Genomic DNA, 26776 nt, shown 5'->3' with positions numbered 1-26776 from the left:
CTCGCCTTAGTAATGGATGTTATCACTCAGACAGCGGCCATTACTAAAGTGGTAGTAATAAAATTTGAAAAGAAAAGACAAAGATATAGATAAAATATTTTATTGAAATAAAGCACCCCCAACACAACCCTCATTAACCATTTTATTGTAGAAAAAAAAACGTCATCTAAGTAGTCCTCGAAACCGACGTAGTCCAAACACCAAACCTGTAAAAAAATAAATAAATAAAACATGTCGTAGGCTTAGATTCAATTTAATGTGTGATACTGACTGTTATACCATGTATAGAAGCCTGCCGCGAAGTTGACTTAGATACAGGGCACCAGCAGACCGTATCATACATGGCCATACAGACATATATACAAACAAACATACATGCAAACATACATACATATATACAAACATGCAAACATAAATACATGCAAACATAATTACATACATGCACATATATATATATATATATATATATAAACATACATACATACATGCAAAAATAAAAACATGCAAACATACATACATGCACATACATACATACATTCCAACATACATACATGCAAATATATACATGCAAACATAATTACATACATGCACATACATATAAACATACATGCAAAAATAAATACATGCCAACATAATACATACATGCAAATATATACATGCAAACAAATACATGCAAACATAATTACATACATGCACATACATATAAACATACATGCAAAAATAAATACATGCACATATATACATACATACATACATGCCAACATATACATACATACATGCAAATATATACATACAAACATGCACATATATACATACATGCAAACATACATGCACATATATACATACATACATGACAACATACATACATGCAAACATAATTACATACATGCACATACATATAAACATACATGCAAAAATAAATACATGCACATATATACATACATACATGCCAACATACATGCAAACATACATATATACATGCAAATATACATACAAACATGCACCTATACATACATGCAAACATACATGCACATATATACATACATACATGACAACATACATACATACATACATGCAAATATATATACATGCAAATATACATACAAACATGGACATATATACATGCATGCCAACATACATGCAAACATACATGCACATATATACATACATACATGCACATATACACATACATGACAACATACATACATGACTCCATACATACATGAAAACATACATACATACATACATAAATAAACTCACCTAAGACGTTCCCACGAAGATTTGAACGGTCCCGTCACTTTTCTTCTTACTGCTCCCATTCACAATAACAGAGCCGTGGGCGCAGATGACGTAATCACGTGTGCCTGATATGATTAAGTCATCTGCGCCACAACGCATTGTTACTATGAATGCGAGCGGCGCCAAGAAGAAGGAAGATGGCAAGTGACGGGACCGTTCAGAGCGCCGTTAGAACGTCTTAGGTGAGTTTATTTTTTTTTTAAATATATTTTTAGTTGTTCGCCGGGTGCTGATGCAGCACCGGTGCGGCGGATAAAAAAAATTACATGTAGTGACAGGGTGGGTGATGGAAAAGTGGCTTGCCGAAACGGGGTGAATGTAGTGTAGTGTAGTTTACATTCACGGTAAGTTCGTCTCAACCGGGCTTACCATGCCCGCTTGAGACAAACATTCTCCCGATGTTGCTAGAATTACAGTATCTAGCAACGTCGGGAGCGGGCACACTGCAGAGCAGAGCTGCGTGATTGACATCGAGCCGCTCACGCCCCTTTTTAGAAAAGATAACCAGCACTTGCTGAGTTATCAAGTGTAAAAAATAGGTACTTAGGAAATTAATTTTTAAAAAACGTAAACAGCAAATGTTTTAAAAATTATTTCCTGCTTAGAATGTAAAAAAATAAAAATTAACTCAACTTGGGAATAACCCTTTAAACTTCAGTTCATTAGCCATATTAACAATTGAAAGCCTATTAACAAAACAATATAGAACACCGTTTGAAGTATATCAATCAGCCATCCTGTTATTTCCTTAAAGGACGGGTGTCACAGAATTAGATTTTTTTTATATAATATTGCTTTTAGTATGTCATTAAAATAAATTTTATTTATTTGTGTTGTGTTGTTGTACTTTTTACTTTTTTCTTTCTTTTACTCCTCTATGGGGGCTGCCATTTTTTTTTTTTCATCTCTGTATGTGTCGATTAACGACACATACAGAGATGTAATACGGCAGCTACAATGCATAGGAGTCAATGAACGGGAGCCGTTCCATTGATTCTGCTCTCTGTCTCTGTACTGCGCAGATGCAGGTCAGAGTCACACAGCAGAGCAGCTGTTTGCAGGGAGAAAGCAGGCGCCATCATGAAGACCAGCTGCACTGCAGGTAAGGTGTGTGTCTGTCCAACTCTCTATCTCAGACTGCCGCTCTCGTGACCTCCGACGCCCCCACCCCCCCCTTGTATGAAGGACACATGATGCAACTGTACTGGGAAAGCCCTGAACGGTAAATCTGTCTAGTTGTGCTGAGACTGTTTGGGAAGGTGACTAATGAACCTCTCAGTCTCAGCACAACAAGAGAGATTTATTGTTCAGCGGTTTGGGAAAGCTGGGTGACCACCATTACCCCCTCCTACTGGAGTGTGTTTGGGGATGTGACTAATGAACCTCTCACACTCCAGTAGGAGGGGGTAATGGTGGTCACCCAGCTTTCCCAGAAGCAGATATAACCAGGAAAGGGCTGGATGGACGGGCTGAGGGGTGCACAGGGTTTTTGGTGTTCCCCCTCTGTCATGTGATTGGACCTAGGTTACCGGTTCTGATGCAGACGGGGTTCATGTGACTATAAATCTGTCCATAACAAGAGACAGTGCACTCAGGACAAGCCCTGCCCTCATGCCGTAGTTGTGTGGTTCTGTCTGCAGTGATGGCGGTGGGTGGCTCTGACACCCGCCTCCCCCGTCGGGTCATCTCAGGCCGCACCTTTCCTCAGGTTGTGTCTGCCATTGCAGTTCACCTCCATTGAAGTGAATAGGACAGAGCTGTAATACCACACACGACCTGAGGGCAGGTGCGGCGCCATGTTTTCCTGGACGACCCCTGTAAGACTTTTCCCGTGTGCGTGTGGCAGAGCGGACTGTGCACGTGCGCCGCTGATACTTCATAGCTGCTTATCAGCTGTTTTGAAGAATCAGCGGCGAGCGCACCCCCCCCCCACACACACACACACAAATCCCCCAAACATGCGAAATCAAGTGCAATTAAGCATTTTCTTTTTTATGTGCTTTTTGGCACGTAAAATGTGCAAAAAAAACGTGTCAAATACACGGCGTGTGAACCGGTCAACTGAAAAGTCATTCACTTCACTTTACTTTCATCATTCTAAGGGTATGTTCACATGCAGTGTTTTCAGCTGAAAAATCGGAAGCAGAACGGCTACAAGCATCTACCCATTGGTTTCAATGGCAAATACGGCGTTCTGTTCCGACAGGGCGTTTTTTTACGTGGTAGTTTTCCCAAACCGGCACGTAAAAAGACGTGGGACGTTTTTGGAGCCGTTTTTAATTGACTTTATAGAAAAACAGCTCCAAAAACGTGAGTTTTATTAAAAAATGGCTGAAAATCAGGAACGGTTTTCCCTTTGTTTAGTAAGCATGTGAACATACCCTTAGCCTTTTGGTGTTTCCTATAACTTCTGCCAGATGCAGAATCACACCCAAAATGGCTGCCGGACACTGCTTAGCAATTTGAAGACACCTTTTCCTGGCTTGTGGGGGGGGGGGGGGTGAGATTCCCTCCCACATTTACAGCAGCTGTGAGTCAGGTTGCTTTGCCTTAATCACCTTGCTGTAATTCTGGGAAGTTCTCCCCCTGGTGGCCAACATAGGAATACATGTCAAATTATTATTTAATTTTTAATACTTTCCACCATATGGAGGAAAAAAAATACAGCAAAAAACGTAAAAAATATAATAGCAATAAGTAACGACACTTAAAAAAAAAAAAGGTTTAATTCGCGACACATTCCCTTTAAATCAGGTAGCTGGATTTAAGAAAGAAGAGGTATTATTCCACCAGGAGTCTTTGTTAACCTCCTTCTTGTAGCCACTTCTCTATGGAAACCGCTATTTTTGTTAGACTAGCTTTAAGGGGGGATTCACACGAGCGTGTATTGGGTCCGAGCGGGCCGCGTGGTTTTCACGCGCCATGCACAGACCAATACAAGTCTATGGGGCAGTATAGACAGTCCGTGCTTTTTGCGCAGCGTTTGTCAGCTGCGCAAAAAGCGTGACATGCTCAATATCTCCGCGTATTTCGCGCATCACGCACCCATTGAAGTCAATGGGTGCGTGAAAACCACGCAGGTCGCACAGAAGCACTTCCGTGCGAACCGACTGAAACAGCGCACCAGCTGTAAAAAGGATGAATGTAAACAGAAAAGCACCACGTGCTTTTCTGTTTCCAAACATCCAAATGGAGTGTCTTTGAGATGAGCGAACCCGGACAACCGAACCTAACTTCACCGGGTTCGGTCGAACTCGTTTTGGCCGAACCCGGCAAAAAAATTTCCGGTACGCGATGTCAGGAGATAGTCACTGTCCAGGGTGCTGAAAGAGTTAAACTGTTTCAGCACCCTGGACAGTGACTTCCGATCCCAATATACATGAACCAGTAAAAAAAAAAACGAAGTTCTGACTTACCGATAACTCCCGGCTTCTTCCTCCAGTCTGACCTCCCGGGATGACAATTCAGTCCAAGTGACAGCTCCAGCCAAGCACAGGCTGCAGCGGTCACATGGACTGCCGCGTCATCCAGGGAGGTGGGGCCCGATGTCAAGAGAGGCGCGTCACCAAGGACGCGTCACCAAGGCAACGGCCGGGAGGGAAGTTCTCGGTAAGTACGAACTTTTTATTTTTATTTAACAGGTTTCTCGATGTTGTGTTCGGCATTCACTGTCGAGGGTGCTGAAAGAGTTACTGCCGATCAGTTAGCTCTTTCAGCACCTTGGACAGTGACGGGCGTCGACTAGCCTCATCTCTATGATGGCGGCTGCGCGAAAATCACGCAGCCGCGCATCATACACGGATGACACAAGCAGCTGTCAAGTGTTTTTTGCGTGCGCAAAACGCAGCGTTTTTTGCACGCGCAAAAACGCAACGTTCGTCTGAATCTGCCCTAACACGTAGGCAACATTTTATTATTATTATTATTATTATTCCCTTTCTCTTTGTTTCTTCAACTCCAACAATTTAGTACAAGTTCAAGGCTTTCTATAATCACCTAGACATTGGTATAACCATCAGTCATCAAACCTTCTTTTACTTGCTGTAACTCACTAACTGGATATATTCCCCCTGTTCTAGGCTTTGGCATTCTGCTTATCTTGGTTAGTAGATCATCATCATCATGTTAGGTGACATACAATACATTGGTGAAGCATGTGGGGTTATAATTGCTGTAAGAGCATTACTCCAATAATAGAAAACGCTTATAACCACAACAGAACAGATGCAGAACTTATATATACAAAACAAGTGATGCATACACTTCTATCTTACGTTTGTCAATTATTAACTCGCTAATTCACTCTTGACCATGTGGGCAATAATAGTCACAATGTGGACGTGCAAGAGTGCTATACAGATTCGTGGACGGGAGTGGTTACTCGCCACTTCACACACAGAGTTTATAATAAAGTGTCTCAACTTAGACCCACATTCTGGTGGACAAGTCTGTAAAACACAAAGGGACTATACCATATACTTCCGTTCATTCAAACCGCAAACATACAGTTAGTATAACAATATTACATATTTTACAATATTACACATATTTTGCAATCTGTAATATAACCCAAAATCTTCCTATAGAGATTGGACATCAAATCATTAATTACAGCAGTTTATATAGCCAATATGACGTATGCACACCAGGAGATAGAGAGACCTAGTGTACAATACCACTGGCACATGTCTATATAATATAATGCGGCAAAGATAAGGGTTAATTTATTATATACAATGGTTAGTTGAACAGATGGCATTCCTGTAACTCCGTCTGGTAACTCACACAATAGAATCAGTATAACTTCTGTTCTCCCGCAAGACGCGTCATCGTTCTCCATGTTAATAAATTAGTAAAAAGTAAAATGTCTTAATTTTTTCGATCACACTCACACCAATATTTACAAGTATTATGCTGATCAGTCATATACTTAATGTTCCTGGGTGTTTTAACAGTATTTTTTTCTACTAATTTGTCCTGGTAACAATATTACCTAGGACCATTCCTAATTGCACTCCCTTATACATACAGGGTTTTATTTATTTAACCCTCATACATTTATTCTTCACAGTCAATGAGTCTCATATATGTTTCATATCATACATTCACAGAAGCATAAACCTATACACATCTTTACCTTACACAGCACAATTCAGACACTTACAAAGACAAACAGCAGTTCCCCTCATATCTCAATCATTCAATGCTTTTAGCCACAATATTGAACTGTATACAAAAAAATAATGCTAATACTCTATAATCCTTAATCTATAGGAGAGCCTCCAAATCTCCAAGTACTTTATCTTTAACGTGCTGCACAGAGTTATTGATTACATGTAGCCTTCTCACACAGGCTATGGACTTCTAATCTCGATAACCGTTATTCCCAGGTTTTTCTATTAAGACCTGTGCTTTAATATAACTAAGACCCAGTCTTAGTACATAAAATCCAACTTAGGTTTATATCACAACCTTATAACATCTAAATATGAAAAAGAATAAAAACATACACTACCGTTCAAAAGTTTATGGTCACTTAGAAATTTCCTTATTTTTGAAAGAAAAGCATAGTTTTTTTTCAAGGAAGATAACATTAAATTAATCAGAAATACACTCTATACATTGTTAATGTGCTAAATGTCTATTCTAGCTGCAAACGTTTGGTTTGTAATGCAATATCTACATAGGTGTATAGAGGCCCATTTCCAGCAACCATCACTCCAGTGTTCTAATGGTACATTGTGTTTGCTAACTATGTTAGAAGGCTAATGGATGATTAGAAAACACTTGAAAACCCTTATGCAGTTTTGCTGTTTAGATGAGCTATAAAACTGACCTTCCTTTGAGCTAGTTGAGAATCTTGAGCATTACATTTGTGGGTTCGATTAAACTCTCAAAATGGCTAGAAAAAGAGAGCTTTCATGTGAAACTCGACAGTCTATTCTTGTTCTTAGAAATGAAGGCTATTCCATGCGAGAAATTGCCAAGAAACTGAAGATTTCCTACAACGGTGTGTACTACTCCCTTCATAGGACAGCAGAAACAGGCTCTAACCAGAGTAGAAAGAGAAGTGGGAGGCCCCGCTGCACAATTGAGCAACAAGACAAGTACATTAGAGTCTCTAGTTTGAGAAATAGACGCCTCACAGGTCCTCAACTGGCAGCTTCATTAAATAGTACCTGCAAAACGCCAGTGTCAATGTCTACAGTAAAGAGGCGACTCCGGGATGCTGGCCTTCAGGGCAGAGTGGCAAAGAAAAAGCCATATCTGAGACTGGCTAATAAAAGGAAAAGATTAATATGGGCAAAAGCACACAGACATTGGACAGAGGAAGATTGGAAAAAGTGTTATGGACAGACGAATCGAAGTTTGAGGTGTTTGGATCACACAGAAGAACATTTGTGAGACGCAGAACAACTGAAAAGATGCTGGAAGAGTGCCTGACGCCATCTGTGAAGCATGGTGGAGGTAATGTGATGGTCTGGGGTTGCTTTGGTGCTGGTAAAGTGGGAGATTTGTACAAGGTAAAAGGGATTTTGAATAAGGAAGGCTATGACTCCATTTTGCAACGCCATGCCATACCCTGTGGACAGCGCTTGATTGGAGCCAATTTGATCCTACAACAGGACAATGACCCAAAGCACACCTTGCAAATTATGCAAGAACTATTTAGGGAAGAAGCAGGCAGCTGGTATTCTATCTGTAATGGAGTGGCCAGCGCAGTCACCAGATCTCAACCCCATAGAGCTGTTGTGGGAGCAGCTTGACCGTATGGTGCGCAAGAAGTGCCCATCAAGCCAATCCAACTTGTGGGATGGGCTTCTGGAAGCATGGGGTGACATTTCTCCCGATTTTACCTCAGCAAATTAACAGCTAGAATGCCAAAGGTCTGCAATGCTGTAATTTCTGCAAATGGAGCATTGTTTGACGAAAGCAAAGTTTGAAGGAGAAAATTATTATTTCAAATAAAAATCATTATTTCTAACCTTGTCAATGTCTTGACTATATTTTCTAGTCATTTTGCAACTCATTTGATAAATATAAGTGTGAGTTTTCATGGAAAACACAAAATTGTCTGGGTGACCCCAAACTTTTGAACGGTAGTGTGTATATATACACAAAATTATATTACCTTTATTCAAATGAAAACTTTAATCCTCAATTCCTTTCTATACGTTCTTTTAGAATCCTTCACTCCACCCCGTCCGTCCCATCAGACTGGCCTCTGTTTGACAGCAATTCAGCTGGAGGTCTTTAGATTTAGTGAGTTCATTGAATAACTCACCCCGTTCACAGTATGCTGTCCTTGCGTAGACGAGGGGTTAGGAGATGTTGGATTCCCGGCTGAAAGGACCAATTGTTAGAAGAATTCATGTACCTATCAAAGAGATTCAAGGAGTCACCCGAATAAATTGAAATATTGCGGCCTTTTATTCTCGTTAACGAGGAGACAAAACAACATCAGATTAAGTCATCTTTCAGCTTTTATCTACGGCTACCTTGAGTATCATGGCTTTTATACATGGGATGAACCTAGTTCAAACCAGTTTTTAAACAGCTTTGTTACCTCTTTATTTGACCTTGAAACTTAAATGAATGCTTCAATTCTCTCTATAAAGGAATTCAGCTGCCCACCCCCTCCCACTTGATAACATATTTAACACTTTGACAGCCAAAAACATTTGCAGGAAACTTGTATAGCTTGTATACCTTAGTTTCCGATACATACATTTAAAATAAAACTTTCCTAACATTATTGTAAGAGAATTCAGCCCAAGGGAGCAACTGCACCCAGTCATCATGATGCTTGGAGATGAAGTGGCGTAGGTAGTTCTCCAAGATCTGATTGATCCTCACGACCTGACCATTGGACTGAGGATGGTAGGCTGAGGAAAAGTCCAACTTTACACCAAGGAGTCCGCAGAGGGCTCTCCAGAACTTCGAGGTGAACTGAACCTCCCCCGATCAGACACCATATGCTGTGGCAAGCCGTGCAGGCGGAAGATGCGTTGAATGAAAAGCTTGGCCAGTTGAGGGGCAGAAGGATGACCGGTCAGAGAAACGAACTGGGCCATCTTCGAAACCACCACCACCCAGACAGTACTGCATCCAGCAGAGAGAGGCAGGTCCGTGATAAAGTCCATAGATATATGCTGCCAAGGAGCATTGGGCACAGGCAATGGCTGGAGTAGGCCAGCAGGTCTGGAGTGAGCGACCTTGTTAGCTGCACACTGAGCAGGAAGCAACAAAGTCCATAATGTCTTTGGGCAGCGTGGGCTACAAGAAATGATGGGCAATCAGATCTTTGGTCTTACGGGTGCCCGCGTGACCTGCCAGTCTAGAGGAGTGTCCCCAGCGGAGGATTCTCCCTTGGTCAGCCAGGCGCACAAAAGTCCTCCCTGGAGGAATGTCTCCAACTTGCAGGGAGTTGACAGAGACCATGCAAGACGGATCAATAATGTTCTGTGGAATCTCCATGGTGTCTTCTGTCTCGAAAGACCTTGACAAGGCATCGGCCCTCACATTTTTGTCAGCTGGGCGATAATGGAGCTCCAACTGGAACCTGGTAAAGAACAGCGACCACCTGGCCTGATGAGGATTCAGCCGTTGGGCCGTCTGGAGATAGGTGAGATTCTTGTGGTCTGTAAAAATCAGGCCTCTAGTAGATGTCTCCACTCCTCCATGGCCAATTTGATAGCCAGTAGCTCCCGATCCCCAATCGAGTAGTTGTCTTCTGCGGAAGAGAAGAGCTTAGAGAAATATCCACATACCATTGACTTGCCCTTGGTACCTCTCTGGAACAGAAGTGCACCAGCACCGACAGAGGAGGCGTCCACCTCCAACGAGAACTGTAGAGAAACATCTGGATGATGGAGGATAGAGGCTGACATGAAGGCAGTCGTCAGGCTATTGAATGCGCACTCTTGGTGAGGTTAGAGATAGGAGATGTCAGTGAGGAGAAGTTTGTGATGAACTGTCTGTAAAGATTGGCGAATCCCAGAAAGCACTGTATGGCCCTCAAGCCTTGAGGGTGTGGCCATTCCAGGACGGACTTTACCTTTTCAGGATCCATCTCGAGACCTCGATTCGAAACGATGTAGCCCAGGAAGGGTAGAGCATCGCTCTCAAACATGCACGTCTCCAACTTAGCGCACAGACGATTCTCCCTTAACCACAGCAAAACTTGACGGACATGTCCCTGATGTGTCATAGGATCTGGAGAAAAAAATCAAAATAGACTACTACACAAACATAGAGGAGTTCACGGAAAATGTAATTAACAATCCCCTGGAAGACCGCGGGAGCATTACACAGGCCGAAGGGCATTACTAGATATTCATAGTGTCCATCACGGGTGTTAAATGCAGTCTTCCATTCGTCATCCCGGTGAATCCGGATTAGGTTATAAGCCCCACGCAGGTCTAGTTTGGAAAAAATCTTGACACCACGTATACGATCAAATAGTTCTGAGATCAATGGCAAAGGATATTTATTTTTCACCGTGATCTGGTTGAGACGCCGGTAGTCGATACAGGAATGCAGAGAACCATCCTTCTTTTTTTTTTGGACGAAGAAGAACCTGGCTCCTGCCAGGGAGGAAGACTTCCGTATGAAGCCCCCCTCCAAGTTCTCTTTAACATAGGCGGACATGGACAGAGTCTCTGGTAAAGAGAGAGGATATACCCTACCCCAGGGTAGGGATGCACCAGGAATCCGCTCGATAGGACAGTCATATACCCGGTGTGGGGGCAGCGTCTCCGTCTCCCTCTTGCTGAAGACGTCCGAAAATGCAGAAAAATTACCAGGCAATCCTGCCAATGACTGGGGCAGGGGAGGCTGAGCCGAACGAATCTGTCCCAGGCAACGGTTGTGACACTCGGGGCCCCACTGGAGAACCTCTCCAGAGTTCCAGTCCAGGACTGGGGCATGTAGTCGGAGCCAAGGCAGGCCCAGCAGCACATGGTTAATGGACTTTGACAAGACAAAGAACGATAGCAGCTCGGAGTGGAGAGCTCCCACTTGGAAACTCAGCGGCTTTGTCACAGCTATAACTGGGTCTTGCAGAGGTAGTCCATTTACCGATGCAACCATCAACGGCCTCTACAGAGGGGTAGTGGGTAATTGAAGAAGATCCACCTGATCTCTACAAATTAAATTAGCAGCGGATCCAGAGTCCAGATACACAGAGACCTGATGCGTTTTCTCGCCGGACACTATGGTCACGGGAATGGATAATTTAGACATAAGTCTTTTTTCACCCAAGGTTGTCTCTCCTACCAACCCTAGGCTTCGGGGCTTTTGAGGACACAGATGCACAAGATGGCATCCGAGGCCGCAATATAGACAGAGTCCCGAAGTGCGTCTGCGTTATTTCTCCTGGGTATATAGCTTACCCTGGTCCACCATCACAGACTCGGCATCTGAGGACAGCAGAGGTTGCTGCAAGGGTGGGGCTGGACTAGGAAGGCCTCCCTCCCTCCCAACTTCTTGGAGCTGTTCTCAGATCCCCATATCAATCCAGGCAATCAATGAGGCCATCCAGGGTAGACTGTAGATCTCGAGCGGCAAGTTCGCCCTTAATCTTAGGAGACAGTCCCTGCCAGAATGTAGCCACCAGGGCCTCATTGTTCCTCAACAGTTCTCCTGCCAGGGTGCGGAAGTGGATGGCGTACTCGCCCACAGAGGTGTCTCCTTGGCGTAGGTTTAGCTAGGAAGCTGCTGCAGATGAGACTCGTCCAGGCTCCTCAAACACTGTGCGAAATGTCCGGAGGAACCCCTGGAAGTCACGGGTTTCTGGTCCTTGTCTCTCAAAGATAGGATTAGCCCATGCAGGGGCCTTGCCAGTGAGGAGAGAGCTGATGAAAGCAACCTTTGCGCCATCAGACAAAAATGCATGTGCATACAGACTGAAGTGGATCTGGCACTGGTTCAGAAATCCACAACAGGTACTTGCATCTCCATCATAGCGATCAGGAAGTGGCAAAGAAAAACGAGGATCAACACTGCCAGGAGGCCATGTTGGGTTCGTGGACCCACTCGGCCGTGCCATCTTGAAGGTATGGCAGCTTGCCAACAGAGCGCAGGTCACAGTCTATAGTTCGTATAGGGTACATGTGGAAGCTCGGACAGTAGCAAGACGTCAGGCGTGGTGTAGCAGGACAGGTGTGGTATGCAGCACAGCACGACTACAGCTCAGCACGGCACTAGACTAGGATGGCACGGGATACAGGAACGGGAAACACTAGGAGACCATTTGCATAGACAAACTTTGGGTACGACAACAACGCTCAGGCAAGGAAGGAAGGGGCTGGGCCCCTCTTATAGTCCAGGGTACTCATGGGCTAATTTTACATTAAAATCCGGTGCGTGTGCTGCCCCTTTAAGAGCGGGCATGAGCACCCTACGGGACCTGGCCATGGTGAGCGGAAGTGAGTCCTGAGGAGGAGACTGGGGCCAACGCTCGCAAACCCATGGCTGTGGCCGCCAGGAGGTGAGTGAGCCTGACGGCCCGCGGCCAAGGGCATGACACATAGTTGGTGAGCATATTACCTCCCAATGGGTGGCTTCCCTCATCCAGGCCGTAGATAAACTCGCTGTTACGTCCATGGCCGGGGATCGCCGTTTTAACTCACCCCCTGACGATCCCAGCCATGAACATCTCTCTGCTCGGCGTCCTCCTCCTTCTGGAAGACATCGGCACTCTCTTCCGGGTCCTCGTGCTGTTCCCCGCAGGTCGCGCGCGCCCGCGCGTTCACGGCCTTAAAGGGCCAGTACGCGTCCAGCTGTCAGAAATCAGTTATCAGCTCAAATGGCTGCTGGGCTATAAAAAGGGGCTCTGCCCACTGGTTCCTTGCCTGAGCGTTGTTGTATACTCTAGTCTGTCTTGCTAAAGGTCTCCCAGTGTTTTCCAGTTCCTGCTGCCTGTACCCTGTGTCCCGTACTATCACCACCTGCGGTGAAAGCCAAGTCGTGTCTTCCGCCGCATCCGCGGCGTCACCTGCTGTAAAAGCCAAGTCGTGTCTTTCCGCGGCGTCACCTGCTGTGAAAGCCAAGTCGTGTTCCTGCTACTGTCTACATTGCCTCAGGTACCCGTTCTGAACTATAGACATTGTTTTGTACCTTGTTGGCCAGCTGCTACCTCGCTACGCGGTACGGCCCAGTGGGTCCACACCCCGCGCCGTGACAGTACGCTCAGGCCTTGGACCCCACTGGCCAAGTCAAGAGCCTGTCATCCTCCCAAGCCATGCAGGCGGACCTGCAGGATCTGCAAGCGCGACAGGATCAACTCATTGTGGCAGTAGACTCCATGGTGCAGCATCTTGGTGCGCTAGTTTCTTCCGTCATCGCTCCTAGTCAAATTCCTCCGATCGACGCTCCTTCTACACCTCCTGGCAGCTCCAGTTCGGACTCTCGGTTCTCGCTGCCATTGCCACCACGGTTCCATGGAGACGCAAGTTCGTGCAGGGGGTTCCTGAACCAATGCCAAATCCACTTCACTCTGCACGCCCAAGCATTTCCTTCGGACGGAGCCAGGATTGCCTTTATTGTATCCCTACTCGCCAGCAAGGCCCTGGCGTGGGCGAATCCAATCTGGGAACGACAGGGACCCGTGACCAGAGACTTCCTGGGGTTTGTGCGGTTGTTCCGTTCCGTATTTGAGGAGCCTGGACGAGCCTCATCGGCAGCCACTGCTATTTTTAACCTGCGTCAGGCGGACGCTTCCGTGGGCGAATACACCATCCAGTTCCGGACTCTGGCAGGAGAATTGTCTTGGAACAATGAGGCCTTGGTAGCATCCTTCTGGCATGGCCTATCGCCTGAGATCAAAGACGAACTGGCTGCTCGAGATCTCCCAGCTGCCCTGGATGATCTGATTCTACTGGCTACCCGCGTGGACATAAGGCTCAGAGAGAGATCCCAAGAGATTCTTCAGGAGAGACGGCTTCCTAGACTGGCGCCCAACTTCCAGCAACCCCTCTTGCCCTGTTCTTTTGCTGCGCCCGAGGTCCCGATGCAGGTGGATCGGCTTAAACTGTCTGATCAGGAGAAACAGCGCAGGCGCACCTCTGGACTCTGTCTGTATTGCGGCCTCGCTGGCCATGTCGTGCGTCTGTGTCCCCAGAGGCCTAAGAAACCCCAATGTCTGGGATTTGTTGGAGAGACAACCCTGGGCGCTACTGCACTTGATAGAGAATTCTCGTCCAAGCTGTTCATTCCTGTGACCATTGTCGCTGGCGGGAGACCTCCTCCAGTCTCTGCCTACCTGTACTTTGGCTCCGCAGCCAATTTCATCTGTCAAGACCTTGTGGATCTCCTTCAGTTGCCCACTGTTTTGCTGGAGAGACCATTGATCGTTGCCTCGGTAGATGGACTGCCTTTGCCTGACCCAGTATTGTCTGTGACCAAGCCGTTGAGACTCCAGATGGGAGCTCTTCATTCCGAGCTGATCTCTCTCTATGTCCTGTCCAAGGCCATCAACTCCGTGCTGCTGGGTTTGCCTTGACAAAACAGATAAAAACAAGGACATTTATGCAAAAACACCGAAAAAAGGCCATACTTACAAAAGGACACAGCCAGGTCAGAAACGCTGATGAAGGCGAGTGAGCAGGTGCTTTAAATAATAATAGCCACTCCCACTAGTCTTGAGGGGAGTGGTATGTGGTGCATGGGATGTGTAGTAAGAAATAAATGAATAGTGTATGTGCAAGTGTAATAATGTAAGTGAAATATAGGGGGCAGTAATGAGTAAAGTGCCTAAAAAATAAATGAATAATGGGATTGCCTTGGCTCCGTCTTCACGCCCCAGTCCTGAATTGGAACTCTGGAGAGGTTCTTCAGTGGGGTCTCAAGTGTCTAGACCGCTGTATGAGCCATGTCCATCCATCCCAGCCTTCTTCGCCTCAGTCATTGACAGGGCTACCTCCTTGTTACTCTCAGTTCGCTGATGTCTTCGACAAAAAGGAGGCAGAGATATTGCCACCACATTGAGAATACGACTGCCCTATCGACTTGGTTCCTGACTCTTCTCCTCCTCGCGGTAGAGTATATCCTCTTTCCTTGCCAGAGACCCGGTCTATGTCGGCCTACATTAAAGAATCTGGAGAGGGGCTTCATACAAAAGTCTTCATCTCCGGCCGGAGCCGGGTTTTTCTTTGTCAAAAAGAAGGATGGATCCCTTCGACCCTGCATTGACTACCGGGGTCTCAATCAGATCATGGTGAAGAACAGGTACCCCTTGCCGTTGATTTCTGAGCTCTTTGATCGTATACGGGGGGTGAAATTTTTTTCCAAGCTTGACCTGCGGGGGGCCTACAATCTAATCCGGATCCATCAGGGAGACGAGTGGAAGACTGCCTTTAACACACGTGATGGACACTACGAATATTTGGTCATGCCCTTCGGCCTGTGTAACGCTCCCGCAGTATTTCAAGAATTTGTGAATGACATATTTCGTGACCTCCTCTATGTCTGTGTTGTGGTGTATCTTGATTTTTTTCCCCAGATCTTGTGACTCTTCAGGGCCATGTCCGCCAGGTGTTGCTTAGATTAAGAGAGAATCATCTCTACGCCAAGTTGGAGAAGTGTGTGTTCCAAGAGAAGTCTCTACCCTTCCTGGGCTACATTATCTCTGATCAGGGTCTCAAGATGGACCCTGAAAAGGTCAAGGCTGCCTGGAGTGGCCACGTCCCCAAGGCTTAAGGGCCATACAACGCTTCCTGGGATTCGCCAACTTCTACAGACTATTCATCCCCAACTTCTCTTCTCTGACAGCTCCCATCTCCACCCTCACTAAAAAGGGTATGAATGCCACAGTATGGACTCCAGAGGTGGAGATCGCATTTGAAACCTTAAAGAAAGCCTTCACGTCTGCCTCCATTCTGCACCATCCTGATGTGTCCCTGCAGTTTTCGTTAGAGGTGGACGCCTCCTCTATTGGTGCCGGGGCACTATTGTTCCAGAGGGGTTCGAAAGGCAAGACGGTGGTATGTGGTTACTACTCCAAGCTGTTTTCTCCTGCAGAGCGCAACTATTCGATTGGTGACCGGGAGTTACTGGCCATCAAGCTGGCTCTGCAGGAATGGAGACACCTACTGGAAGGTGCAGCTCATCCTATCCTGGTCTTCACGGACCACAAGAACTTGACCTACCTACAGACGGCTCAACGACTGAACCCTCGTCAAGCCAGATGGTCATTGTTTTTTGCACGGTTCCGGTTCGAACTCCACTACCGACCTGCCGACAAGAATGTGAGGGCCGATGCCTTGTCCAGGTCTTTTGAAACAGAGGACACTGTGGAGTCCCCACAGAATATTATCGATCCTTCCTGCATCTACTCTGTCAATCTTCTGCAGGTTAGAGGCATTCCCCCAGGAAAAACTTTTGTACGGCTGGCAGACAGAGGAAGAATCCTTCGCTGGGGTCACTGTCCCAAGCTGGCAGGACATGCGGGTGCCCGTAAGACCCGAGACCTAATTGCCCGTCAGTTCTGGTGGCCCACGCTGCCCAAAGACGTCATAGACTTTGTCTCCTCCTGTACGGTGTGTGCAGCCAACAAGGGTGCCCACTCCAGACCAGCCGGTCTGCTCCAACCACTTCCTGTGCCCTATGCCCCATGGCGGCATATTGCTATGGATTTTGTTACCGATCTGCCTCCCTCTGCAGGATGCAGTCTGATTTGGGTGGTGGTGGATCGTTTTTCAAAGATGGCTCATTTTGTTCCCCTGACTGGTCTGCCTTCTGCCGCTCGACTGGCTGACCTCTTCATGCAACACATCTTCCGTCTGCATGGATTACCTCTGCATATTGTCTCGAATCGAGGGGTCCAGTTCACCTCTAAGTTCTGGAGAGCACTCTGCGGCCTACTCGGGGTAAAGTTGGACTTCTCCTCAGCTTATCACCCTCAGTCCAATGGGCAAGTTGAGAGGATTAATCAAATTATGGAGAACTACCTACGGCACTTTGTTTCCAGAAGACATGATGACTGGGTGCAGCTGCTCCCGTGGGCAGAGTTCTCTTATAATAACCATACCAGTGAGTCCACCACCTCCAGTCCGTTCTTCATAGTCTATGGCCAACATCCTCGAATACCCCTGCCCGGCTCTACTATGTCTCAGGTGCCTGCAGCCGATTCTACCTTCAGGAACTTTCTGCAAATATGGCAGCAGACATGATCTTCTATTCTGCTGGCGGTGGACCACATGAAGAGAAAGGCAGACACTAGAAGACGAGAACCTCCCCGGTTTCTTCCAGGTACAAAGGTCTGGCTGTCTTCCAGGAATATCCGGCTGAGGGTGCCATCTTGCAAATTTGCTCCCAGATTCCTGGGACCCTTCGACATTCTGCTGCAGATCAATCCTGTGTCGTACAAACTTCGACTGCCTCCTACCCTCAAGATCCCTAACTCCTTCCACAAATCCTTGCTAAAACCCGTGGTTCTAAACTGCTACTCCAGGACTCCTAATTCCGCAGTGGCTCTTGGCAGTTCATCCGGAACTTTCGTAGTGAGGGAGATCCTGGCCACCAAGAAATTAGGAGGCAGGACATTTTACTTGGTGGATTGGAGGGGATTTGGTCCAGAGGAGAGGTCTTGGGAGCCAGAGGAGAATATCGATGCCCCTGTTCTCGTGAAGAAATTTCTTTCCCGCTCTGGTCCCAAGAGGAGGGGGCGTAAGAGGGGGGATACTGTTACGTCCATGGCCGGGGATCGCCGTTCTAACTCACCCCCTGACGATCCCAGCCATGGACATCTCTCTGCTCGGCGTCCTCCTCCTTCTGGCAGACGCCGGCACTCTCTTCCGGGTCCTCGTGCTGTTCCCCGCAGGTCGCGCCCAAAGGTCGGCTAAGGCTATAGCTAATGCGGTAGCTGTCCGCTGGGCCATTTGGAGTAGGAACAGGGATGCTGACAGAGCCTCTGGGAAGTGCCCCTAGGAAGGACGAAAACCTTCTTCCGTTTGCCCAGGATCTCCTTTATGGATTTGGCCTGGTCCAACTCATTTATGAGGCTACAGGAAGAAGGAGCAATTTACTTCAACGACGACGCACAGTTACCTCAGTCAGAAGAGAAAGATGATTTTGTTCATTCCAGTACTCGGCCCCACGTCAGAGGCAGAACTCCCTTCCGAGCGCACAGACATTTTTTCTGGTTGCGAAACTCCTGGCAGCCTCGCAACAGACCCGCTAGACCTACCCTGGTATAGCGGGCTTCCACATACTGAAAATTTGCCCTCATCTGAGCTGCTCCCTCGTATTGGGTAACGGCTGCTCTACTTCCAGGAGACAGGGCTCAAAAACATCGAAGACGCCTGTGTGCGGGAGGTTGTGTCGACAGGCTGCAAAATACAGTTTTCTTCTGCGCCATCCCGGGCATTTTTTCGTGCCTGGGGCCAAGCTTTTTCTCAAGCCAGTCAAAGCCTCCTCCCTCAAGGAGCAATTGTCCCAGTATGAACTCCAGAACTGTTCAAAGGGTTTTGTTCAAACCTTTATTAGAGTGCAACAGAAGGACGTTCTCTTCGACCCATTTTGGATATAAAACGTCTCAATTGATATTTGAAGATTCAAAGATTTTGCGTGGAGTCTCTGCGATTGGTGGTCGCTTCCTTGGAGGTCGACGAGTTCCTGTCCTCAATAGATATCAGGGATACTTATCTTTATGTTCCCATTGTTCAAGTACATCAGCGTTTGTTGCACTTTGCAGTAGGTTCAGAGCATTTCCAGTTTATGGCCTTCCCCTTTGGGCTGGCCATGGCTCCAAGGGCCTTCACTAAGATCATGGCGGTTCTCATGGCTTTTCTCAGATCCAGGGGGATAGCGGTTATCCTATACTTGGACGATCTTCTGGTGAAGGCACCTTCCAAACAGGACAGTGACAGTACTCCACAGGAATGCTCCTTTCTGCATTCGCTTCATGAAAGTCTTGAGGACTTCAAGGCAGTACCATTTGCTCAATTTTACTCCCGATCTCAAGCTGGCTATTCTATTTAGTTGGGAAAAGTCTCCGGAGTCCTTGATTCTGATGATCCGTCTGCCCCCTTCAGTCAAGGAGGAGCTGCTGTGGTGGATGTCTTTCCCCGACATCTCTCAGGAAAAACCCTTAACAACTATCAACTGGCAAGTCATCACGACGAATGGAAGTTTGTCTGGATGGGGTGGTCTTCGGCTGCCTCACAGATCAAGGCACCTGATCCGATTCGGAAGCTCAGCTCCAGATCAACAAGACGACGTCTCGTCTCCGGACTCTTCCAGTGCGGATACAGGCAGACAACTCTGCAGTATGTCACAGTAGTGAATGATAGTCTTTAAGACTAGAGTACCTGAATAGAAGACTGGGCACAGATACTTGACACGGACACTGAATATGAATAATTCAGTCGTCTCGAACACTTGACTATACAGATACAGGAAAACAGAATACAGCTAAGGAACCATTTGCTAGACAAACATGGGTAGACACAACATTGTTCTGGCAAGGAATGAATAGGCAGAGTCCCTTTTGTAGTTCCTGGTATGCTGGAATAGGTTGGGGAGATTTTCCTGGTGCGTGTGCTGGCCCTTTAATGTCGGGAGCGAGCTCGTGCACCCTATGAGCAGCAGTAACCGAGGCCAGAAGACGCCGGCATCCCCGGAAAGGAGGTGGAGGATGCCGACACCGCGGTGAGAGACGCTGGCGCCCGCATGGGGAAGTAGGATGGTGATGATCGGCGGCTGCCACCATTACAACATCCCAGGAGTAGACAACTGGAAGGCGGAGCGCCTGGATCCCGGAGAATGATCTCTTCATCCAGAAATTTTTCACCGCATTTGCATTCGGTGGGGTTTCCCGGACGTGGATCTCTTCGCCTCTCAACTCAATCACAAGTACCCGGACTAAGTCACCAGAACCAGGGATCCCAGGGCCATAGGAGACGACGCTCTGGCTCTAACCTAGTCATCCTTCAACCTCCTTTATCTTTTTCCTCCCCATCTACTCCTGCCTCGAGTCCTGAAAAGGGTCAAGGACGCAAGAATCCATACCATTTTGGTGGCCCCAGACTAACCTCGCAGGGCTTGGTATGCAGATCTCATGCTCATGTTAGCAGACGCGCCATGGCCGCTTCCTCAGCGGCACAACCTCCTTTCCCAAGGTCCAGTGTGCCACTCTGTTTTACCTCGGCTGCGTTTGATGGCTTGGCTATTGAAATCGCGGTTTTGAAGTTCAAAGATTTCTTTGATCCGGTTATTCAGACCATGATTAAGGCCCAGAAGACTCAATCCCAAAGAATTTACCATCGCGATTGGTTGGCTTATTTTAGATGGTTTGAATCCCATGAGCTCTACCCCCTTGTTTTTCCATCTCACAAATTCTGGCCTTCCTCCAGGTTGGCTTGGACCATGGACTTAAATTGGCTACTCTATAAAGGGGCAGGTTTCAGCCCTATCTAATTTTTTCCCAATGCATTTTGATTTTGACAGTGCTCCAATTAAGACTTTTTTGCAGGGAGTCACACATTGTTCTCCTCCTTATCCGTTTCCTCTGGAACCTTGGGATCTCAATCTGGTCCTTGACGTACTCCAGGCTGCACCCTTCAAACCTTTGTGGGAAGTTTCTCTCCGGATCTTATCTTGGAAGGTAGTTTTTCTTGTGGCGAACACCTCTATCCGTAGAGTTTCTGAGCTGACAGCCTTGTCCTGCAAACCTCCGCTTACAGTTTTTCTTAGGGACAAGGTGGTGCTACGTCCATTTCCATCTTTCCTTCCTAAGGTGGCTTCCTCTTTCCAACTTAAAGAGGACATTGTCTTTCCTTCGTTTTGTTCTAAACGTTACATTGCATGGATGTCGTCGGAGCCACTCGGGTCCACATTGCAGCTATGAAGTCCTTCCGAAAGTCGGAGACTCTATTTGTTGTTCCTAAGGGCCCTCGTAAGATTGGCCCGGCTTCAAAGGCCACCATTGCTAGCTGGATCCGTTCGCCGTTAAAAGGGCCTACTCTGCTAAGGGTAGGTTGTGATGGTGCATTTTGTGTGGTTTATTGTGAGTCCTCAGCAGAGAGGAATGATTCTGTAATCAGGTACCACAGGTCGTGTCTCCAGCCTATGGACACTTAGATGAGTCAGAGGTGCAGTCCACGAGACCTAAAGTGTCCTCATTGTCCAGTCTCCACAGGGTGTCATCAGGAGGCACCACCATCACTCAGCTAGAGTGCAGACCAGCAAACAAAGCAGATCCAATTATCTCCCCCCACTGTGTTCTCATCTTGGCTGTGGCAGACAATAGTTGGGCAATACACATAATAGTGCAAAAGACATAACTCGCATACAGACAGTAGAGATACAAACTAAAGTCATTATAACAAATTATGGTAACTAGAAACTGCCAAGATGTTCCTCCTCCTGAGGGGTATACAAGGGCTTGTCCTGGGGAGGATGGAGATCTCCTGGATGTGGACTTTAATGAGAGCTGAAGCTGAGGCCAGCGCTCTGAGGAGTTTCCTGTGATTACCTGATTTTGTGGACTGTGTGTTGTTCCTGCTTTGAAGGCTACTTGTTCTGTAAGCATTGGATGAAATAAACCCTGCTGGAGTTGACATGTCGTCACTGGCTCTATTGATTGTGTATTAACTTAACGAACCCCATGACATAGGTAACCTCCCTTCTCGGTCACTGCTCACTCTACCAGGGCAGTTGGGGCCTCCTGGGAGATGCTTTATCGGGTTTCTGTCCTTCAGGTCTGTAAAACCACCACCTGGTCCTCGTTACATACTTTTCTGAGGTTTTACTGGATCCATTCTTTGGACTCTGCCGATGCCAGTTTGGGTTTTATGGCGTTGCAAACGGCCATTATTTTAGGCTGCTCGCATGGCTATGATTCTTTTTTCCGACCCTAATGGACTGCTTCAGAGTGTTCAGCAGAGGTTATAGCTCACTGGGCGGAACCACACTTTTTTTTATATTTACCTAGTGTCCGCTTCCTAGTGACTGCGGCTTATACCCATGATACTGCGTCTCCCAGTGAATTAAACGAGAAAAAGGATTTACTGATAAGTAAAAAAATTCTGTTATCAATCTGCTCAACTCCTCCTGTACCATAACAAGATAAGAGATCACACTGCATGTTCCCTTTATATATATATATATATATATATATGTATATATATAATGTTACCTCAGCTGCTGCAGAACCTTAAAGTTCATATCAAACACTGACTGCATGGTGTGCATCATGTCTTGTGAGATGCCAGCCAAGTCTCCCCAGTATCCGCCATGTGTCGAGTTGTGAGGAGTCAGGTCTTCATTGTCGGGGGGAAATGTCTTAATTTTACTCTTCTAAGCTGCAAATTCTCACCTGCGAGAAATGCCATAAATGTCTGATAACTTGGGTCCCACCTCTATGTGGACTAGCCTGGTGAGGTAATGACTGCATCCAGGTGGAGAGATGACCACAGATGTGCATGACTCTCTCCATTCACTTGTATAGGAGTTCCAGAAACAGCCGATCACGGCCAGAGGTGGAGCCGCATCTATCAGACATTTCTGCCATATCCTGGGGAGAAATGTCTGTGTTGAGAATACCCCTTTATTCCATGTGTTGACGGCTCTGAGAAGATGTGTCTCTCAATGATCAATAAGTGAGGTTCTGTATGTCACACATGATGTTGTCCCCTGTATGATTTCCATCTTCTCCTTTCTTCATAAAGACGTCTGCAGTATTAGATCCTCCAGTTTTCCCATCTTCTCCTCCACAACGTTCCTTCTCCTGAATGACCCAACAAGGATGGACAAGGACAGGAATGAGATGAGCAGAATATTAGACTTCACCTTGGAGATCATCTACCTGTTGAGCGGAGAGGTAAACTTTTCTACATTATAGAACAAGTCACACATAGGGAAGGGACAATACATAATAGGAAGTAATAGGAAGAATCCAGTGTCCTGTATAACAGCGTCCAGACCTTCCAAGTGACGTTAAGAAGCCAACAGCAGAAAAGCTGAAGATCAGCCACCAATATGGTCAGTTAAGTGTCAAGTCACCAGTGCAACAATAGTAATGTTGTAGAGCAATGAGAATGACAAGGAACTGGGAGGATCAGGATGACCTCTATATAGAAACATAGAAGATTACGGCAGGAGAAGAGCACATGGTCCATCTAGTCGCCTCCAATATTATTTCCTTTTTAGTTTTGGCCTCGTTCTATTTTCTCAATGTCTTTTTGTAGGTGAGGTCTCCAGTATTACAGATGTGGGAGTCACTAGAGCTCTATACAGCGGGGTCACAATCTCCCTCTTTCTACTGAGGGGGGAATACTGTGTTCAGTTCTCGAAGTGTCTCTCTCCATACACAGGAGTACACAATAGTGAAGAAGACATCAGGTGACTGTACGACTCCCATCATCCATAAGTCAGGAGGATGGAGCAGTAGTCAAAGCCCCATCACAGAGCCTCCCCCTCACTCCCGGATACATGAGAAGAAGATATTAGAACTGATCTACAAGATGACTGAGCTGCTGACTGGAGAGGTGACACTGCTGGGAATGCTGGGAAATTCTACAGTAACAGCACTGGAGGTGTCTGGGTGATGACTGTATCATTTTGTTTGTCAGGTACCTATAAGGTGTCAGGATGTCGCTGTCTATCTCTCCATGGAGGAGTGGGAGTATCTAGAAGGACACAAGGCTCTGTACGAGGAGGTCATGATGGAGAACTACCTGCCGCGCACGTCACAAGGTAAGAAGAGACCGATATATATATATATATATATATGTTTGGCATTATTGTGGGCACAGGCTGGACTGGTGGCCATGTTGAAGCCATGTTGTGAACACCTGCTGTAAATCTGTGATGTGGGGGTCATTACATTACACATCTGTGCACATTTGTGGGGAGAGTAATTCATCGTATGAGCCTACTCATTCCAGGATGAAACTGGCCCACACGTTCTGATGTCATCTCTTTTAGACCACACACATATTTTAACCCCTTCCCGCCGCAGCCATTTTTTTTTATTTTTTTTCTGCCCCACCTTCCAAAAGCCATAACTTTTTCATTTTTCCATCGATTGAGCGGCACTAGGGCATATATTTTGTGGGACAAGTTGTAGTTTTTAATAAAACCATTTTGCGGTAAATGCGAGGTTTGGATCACTTTTTATTCCACTTTTTGTGGGAGATGAGGTGACCAAAAAACAGGCATTCTGGCATTTTTAAATGTATTTATTTTTACGGTGTTTACCGTGTGGATTAAATACTGGTATATTGAAATAGTTCATGCTTTTACGGACGCCGCAATACAAATTTTATTTTTTTATTTTTTACGATACTTTAGGGGGAAAATGGGTTAAAGGTTTTTTTTTACTTTTTAATATTTTTTATTGTACATAATGAAAAACATTTATTTAATTGATTTTTGACGTTGTTTTTTTTATTAGCCCCCCCCCCTAGGTGAGTTGAACCAGTGATTGTTGGTTTGCATGCACTATATACTGCAGCACTAATGTATTGCAGTTTATCTTCTTTCTGACAGGCTTCTGTTATGCTCTGCCAGAGGTAGGTGGTAATAGGAGCACAAAGATGGCAGACCTGGGGGCCTTCGTTAGGCCTGTGAGCCCGCTCCATAATTCCCCTACCCGGCTATAACGTAACTGTATGTTGGGAAGGGGTTAAGAAACCCGGAAAGTCCGAGCAACTTCAGTCAGAGTTCAGGAGAACAACGACTTCCGATATGTTGCTCTGCTGACCCTGACTCTGAGGATCACAATGTAAATACATGAAGAATGTCACTTTCTGCAACTCGAAGTGTCAGAACTCTTTAACCTCTTCCCACACCTTGACGTAACTGCACGTCGAGGTGTGCAGTAACTTCGCGCACCTCAATGTGCAGTTACGTCAGTGCTTTGACAGTTAACCGCTGCGCGACGCTACACCGCAGCGGTGGTTGTCTGTGCAGAGTGTCTGTCCTGCATTCCCCGTTGCCGATCAGCGGCCCATCGCCGCTGATTTCGGCAGTTAACCCCTTCGATGCGTCATTCAATTGCGATCGCCGAATTGAAGGTGTTTAGCGCAGATCAGCAGCCCCCACGTGAAATCATGGGGGCTGGCGATGGTACTCATGGCAACCGGACGCCAGACAATGGCTTCCGGGCTGCCATGTACAGAAGCTTATAAGGACCAGCCAGAGGCTGGTCGTCGTAGGCTTTCTGTCAGAGTGACTGTCACGTCACAATGACAGTTGGAATGCATTACACTACGTAGGTAGTGTAATGTATTCCAGCAGCGATCAGAGCTGCAAGTCTAAGTATCCCCTGGTGAGACCAGTAAAGAAAGTAAAAAAAAGAATAAAAATGTTTTTAAAAAAAAGTGTAAAAATAAAAGTTATAAGTGACATAAACAAGAACTGCTTTTTTTCCTATAATAAGTATTTTATTATAGAAAAAAAATAACACGTAAAAAAAAGTACACATATTTGGTATTACCGCATTCGTAACGACCCCACCTATAAAACTATAATATTATTTTTCCCGCACGGTGAAAACCGCAAATAACATAAATGAAAAACAATGCCAGAATTACTAGTTTTTTTGGTCACCACCCCTCCCAAAATATACAATAAAAAGTGATCAAAAAGTCGCATACATGCCAAAATAGTACCGATACAAACTACAACCCGTCCCGCAAAAAACAAGCCCTTACACAGCTTTTTGGAGTGAAAAATAAAAAAGTTAAGACTGTCAGAATATGGTGACACAAAAAATAATTTATTTTATAAATAAGTTATTTTATTGCGCAAACACTGCAAAATGTAAAAAAAAAAACTATATACATATGGTATCGCCATAACCGTATCGACCCGCAGAATAAAATATAATGGTCATTTATAGCCCAGGGTGAACGCCGTAAAAAATAAATAAAAAACATTGTCAGAATTTATGGTTTTTGGTCACCTTGCTTGCTGAAAAATGAAAAAAAAAGTGATTAAAAAAATCGCATGTACCCCAAAATGGTACAAATTAAAACTACAGATTGTCCCGCAACAAACAAGCCCTCACACGGCTCCGGTGGTGAAAAAATAAAAAAAGTTCCTGCTCCCAGAATATCGCGATGCAAAATGTGCAGTGTTCCAAAAGTGGATAAGATCGGGCGCCATTTATAAATGCGACACTGCCCACATATCTGCGGATTATTATTTATTTACCCCATTATTATACCCTCTTATTATGCCCCTGATGTACTCTGCCCAGCCTACATTTGCCCCCACATTATAAACTGAAATACCAGCAAAACGCCAGAGCTACTACCAAGCAAAATCTGCGCTCCCTAAAGCCAAATGCCGCTCTTTCCCTTCTGAGCCCTACAGCGTGCCCAAACAGCAGTTTACGTCCACTGATATGGAATCACCATACCCGGGAGAACCCGGTTAATATTTTATGAAGTATTTGTGGCACAAACTGGGCGCAACATATAGTGCACTAAAATGGCACATTAGTGAAAATTTTTAATTTTCACTCTGC

The 26776-nt window shown here is 46.0% G+C and overlaps 1 protein-coding gene across 1 annotated transcript in view; it reads left to right on the top strand.

Annotated features, from left to right (window-relative positions):
* The window catches only part of LOC142655967 (uncharacterized), a 75444-nt gene that overhangs the window by 28076 nt on the left and 20592 nt on the right, over nt 1-26776 (top strand). Inside the window, 3 exon segments of the mRNA XM_075830762.1 lie at nt 22971-23122; nt 23616-23789; nt 23874-23997. Coding sequence (XP_075686877.1) covers nt 23048-23122; nt 23616-23789; nt 23874-23997 — 373 coding nt within the window. The 5' untranslated portion in view covers nt 22971-23047.

Source organism: Rhinoderma darwinii, chromosome 1 (genome assembly GCF_050947455.1).
Source record: "Rhinoderma darwinii isolate aRhiDar2 chromosome 1, aRhiDar2.hap1, whole genome shotgun sequence".
Classification (NCBI taxonomy): Eukaryota; Metazoa; Chordata; class Amphibia; order Anura; family Rhinodermatidae; genus Rhinoderma; species Rhinoderma darwinii.
Note: the sequence above shows the minus strand (reverse complement) of the source record. Positions and strands in the feature narration are given on the sequence as shown.